This window comes from Trachymyrmex septentrionalis, unplaced genomic scaffold (genome assembly GCF_001594115.1).
Source record: "Trachymyrmex septentrionalis isolate Tsep2-gDNA-1 unplaced genomic scaffold, Tsep1.0 scaffold213, whole genome shotgun sequence".
NCBI classification, from domain to species: Eukaryota; Metazoa; Arthropoda; class Insecta; order Hymenoptera; family Formicidae; genus Trachymyrmex; species Trachymyrmex septentrionalis.
In genome coordinates, this window is record NW_017305321.1 from 717,735 (window position 1) to 721,186 (window position 3,452).

At 29.4% G+C, this 3,452-nt stretch overlaps 2 protein-coding genes across 3 annotated transcripts in view; both read right to left on the bottom strand.

Annotated features, from left to right (window-relative positions):
- The window catches only part of LOC108748190, a 1,534-nt gene extending 618 nt beyond the window's left edge, over nt 1-916 (bottom strand). Inside the window, exons 1-3 of one of the 2 annotated variants that reach the window (XM_018486221.1) lie at nt 605-916; nt 440-536; nt 297-381 (exon numbers count right to left, since the gene is read on the bottom strand). In XM_018486221.1, the coding sequence (XP_018341723.1) occupies nt 297-381; nt 440-536; nt 605-818 (396 nt within the window). In that variant the 5' untranslated portion in view covers nt 819-916. Of the gene's footprint in view, nt 1-296; nt 382-439; nt 549-604 lie in introns of both variants that reach the window. The other variant, XM_018486220.1, reaches the window with a different exon arrangement.
- A 477-nt stretch (nt 917-1,393) lies between these two features.
- On the bottom strand, nt 1,394-2,971 carry LOC108748191. Its single transcript, XM_018486222.1, has 3 exons — nt 2,919-2,971; nt 2,136-2,361; nt 1,394-1,867 (listed from the first exon to the last, which is right to left on the bottom strand). Exons 2-3 carry the CDS (start codon nt 2,351-2,353, stop codon nt 1,621-1,623), a joined length of 465 nt encoding a protein of 154 aa, XP_018341724.1. The 5' UTR covers nt 2,354-2,361; nt 2,919-2,971; the 3' UTR covers nt 1,394-1,620.
- Between the last annotated feature and the right edge of the window lie 481 nt (nt 2,972-3,452).

The following is a 3,452-nucleotide window of genomic DNA, read 5'->3' on the forward strand; positions in this document are numbered from 1 at the left end:
CATAATATAACTCCAAAAAATCAATTAACTGCCTATTAAAAATTTCATTCTAAAATACACATTTCTACCAGTAGAAGTAGATTAAACATTAAATTAAATCGAGATATCTGATTTAATTTATTTAATTTTTTTCTAATTCTTAAAATTAGAAAAAAATAAAAAGTATGTTAAATTAAGATTAAAGTTAGTCTATATTGGTAAAAATGGATATTACTCGTTTTTTAAATAACAAAATCATACTTTCGTTAAACTCGATGGTTGAGATACAAATATGGCACAACTATAGTCAAACATACCTCTTTCTGTTTCTGTTTCATCGCGCAATCTAAAGCGGTAATTTGTCTCTTTAATTGTTCGTTTTGAGATAACAAAGCGTCGTATCTGAAATTAACGTGTCAACATGCAAATCATTAATGGTATGATGGATAGAGGAAATTACTTCTGGTGCCATATTTTCTGCACTTGTCTCCTCAGAGTTTCCGGCAGTATGTCGAGAGAACCGAGTTGAACGTCCGTGACACTTTGTCGAAATAAATCTAAAAAGCGATCTTTCCACCAGATTACGAGCTAAATATGTGATGTTAAATAGAAATTTTGCTCTTACTTAACATCTGTTTATTTCGTATTTTAAGTTTCCTCAAGTCGTCCGTCAGAATTTTATCGCGAGACTTCAACATAGAATACCGCAGAAATCGAACAGCTTCCAAATCCCGTGAATACTTCGTAGTTTCTTCTAATTTACGAATAGTATCGTGGATTCGATTAATCGTCGCGATGTATTTTTCCTCTGATTTATCCACGTGTCTCATATTCAACATTTATCAATTGTGATGTGATTTAACTGACAGTAGAAAGGATACAACGCAGAGAAGACGTATAGAACTAATTGACAAGATTTATTAAGCCTCTGTATGTTCGTTGCCATAACAATTAAATAAATAAATAAATATTACAAAGCAATATGAAGCGACTGATTCATAGGCCTGTTCTTTGTTGCTTACTAAGCTGCACTAAAACTTTTTCTCGCTTTCGGTAAAATTCAAATATATATATATTTCATTTTAACTACATCGGGTTAGCTACAATGACTAGATCTGTATTAACTTAGAAAAATGTTTCAATTTATTATTTCTTAATTCAGGTTAATTCGTCTCACTCTGCAATCAGTCTCTTATTTAGAAGTATATACACGAAAAAATAATCGAAATTAAAATATCTGACTATGAATCAAGCGCTTTTACATAAGGAACCATATTATTCTTATTCTATCCTTCTGTGAAATGGAATCTCACTATAAGAAATAAAGTCTTGAAAAAGTGACTCAATTTTCAATTTTTAAGAATGAGATTTTACTTTGAAAGTTTTAGATAGTATATATATATTTAATAATCTAAAGTATATTCTTACTTTAACTTTACTTTTATAATACCAGAGCTATTATATTAAGTACTTTGGGATAATAAGTACATTGTACAGTATGTAAACTGCACGTGTAAAAATAAATTATGCAGGAACAAATATGAAGGATCTTCGTAATGCAACGCACAAATGCAAAAAAGAAAAAAAGAAAATATAAAAATGTAAAAATTTTAAGTTAATATTTTAAAAAAATTTTAAACGTTATTTTTCCAAGATGTGCCGCCTAAAATTTTGATGCAAATCTCGTAGATTATTTTGACATTCTTCTTTGATCCTTTCTAATACGCCGAGTAATTTTTCTTTGTTTTCTGCCTCCAAGGCTTTGTTCAAGTCTGTCATAACACAAAAATCTATTGCAGTTATATCTTCTTCTTCGATAGTTTCTTTTATCATTTTTACTTTAGTAATAAGTGATTCCAATGATTCTCCTGATAAATTGCTTTGACTCCTGTAAATTTCCTTGATTGTTAATATAAACTTTGGTTGTTTTGAGATATATTATATATATGTAAAATATCACATATTATTTTTACTTAAACACACATATGTTTGTTTTCAATATTGTTACACAAGTAGCTACATATTTTTTCAAAAATGTATGTAGCAATCTATCTTAAGTGTTAACCTTGAGTATTATAAAAGTATATGAACACTATTATCTTGTAATAAAATGCTTCATATAAGATTCATATTAGTATTAATTGTGATAGACTCACGATCTCTGCTTTTCATTCAGGATCTTTGAACAGGTGTTGTACAACCTCAAATTTACTGAACCATCCAAAAAATTGAACTGAGAAAGATAGCTTTCAAAAAGTTCATTGCCTTTTGGGTCAATTAAAGCTTTATTTACATCGTCAGTTATTCGATTTAGTTCATCTTTTGTCAAATTATTTGTTTTTATACAGTCAAACATTTGATTTGGCAAAGACATCTTCCATTCTGAAAAAATTGTAGATTGAATTATTCGTGAATTAGCTTCTTCAACATGAGATATCGAAACCTAGAATCTTGTAGATTGTAGACGAATAAATCAGAAAACACAACAAATAAAGAATATAAAAAAATAACTATGAAAAGAAGACAAATTGATAGAGCAATCGATTCTCCAATTATATATCGAAAATTAATATGTAGGCATTCAACCTTCAATGTAAAGATTTTTTTATATCATGATTTAAGAAGGATCTTAGACATCTTCTATTTCCGTACCTTTTCAAAATTGCGACGTCCAAAAGGCTTGAATGCTTCGATTGCATGCGAAATACTGATATAACCAAAATATTCAATAGTTAACCTTTAATAAGAATACGTACATTCACACCAAATAAATGTCTCGTACTATCTTTTATCATTCCGGCTACCGATAGCCTCAGTTCATTGTTATCAGCAGTGCTAGACAATAGACATCAGTTTATAGCTGATCCTAATTAATCCTAATCCCAACTCACCAGAACACAGCGAACGCTTGTACATATTAGTTTATAATATTTCCTTACCTCTCCAATACGTTCTACGCAGATTCTTATTTACACGCGATATTATGAGTCGTCTACAATACACGAAATAAAGAAATTGGCCAATCACAGTCGATTATTTGGTACTTACAATGCTCATCAGCTGCTCGCGAGCATCCTCGTTTAATGTTTGATAAACAACAAGGATGAAACGAGAAGTCCGGAAAATGAAGATAGAGTTCGGGGATAAGTGAAGAACGATGACATTATCGACAATTGATACAAATTTGCGATTATTACTGACATAAATATTTGGATAATACATATTAAATTCACAATTTTTTATTATACAGGTGCGGCATAAATAAGTATAAATACTTGTAATACTATAACATCTTATACATTGCTGCACAATTATATTTCTTTCTTTACAGTTATCATCTCTATATGTTGATAATCATCAAACTCGACGCGCGCGATAATATTAAAATCACAGTTTTAAACATTTAGAATTGAGTGTTATTGGGTTTTAAACGTATCTACGAACTATATATATATATATATATATATATATAT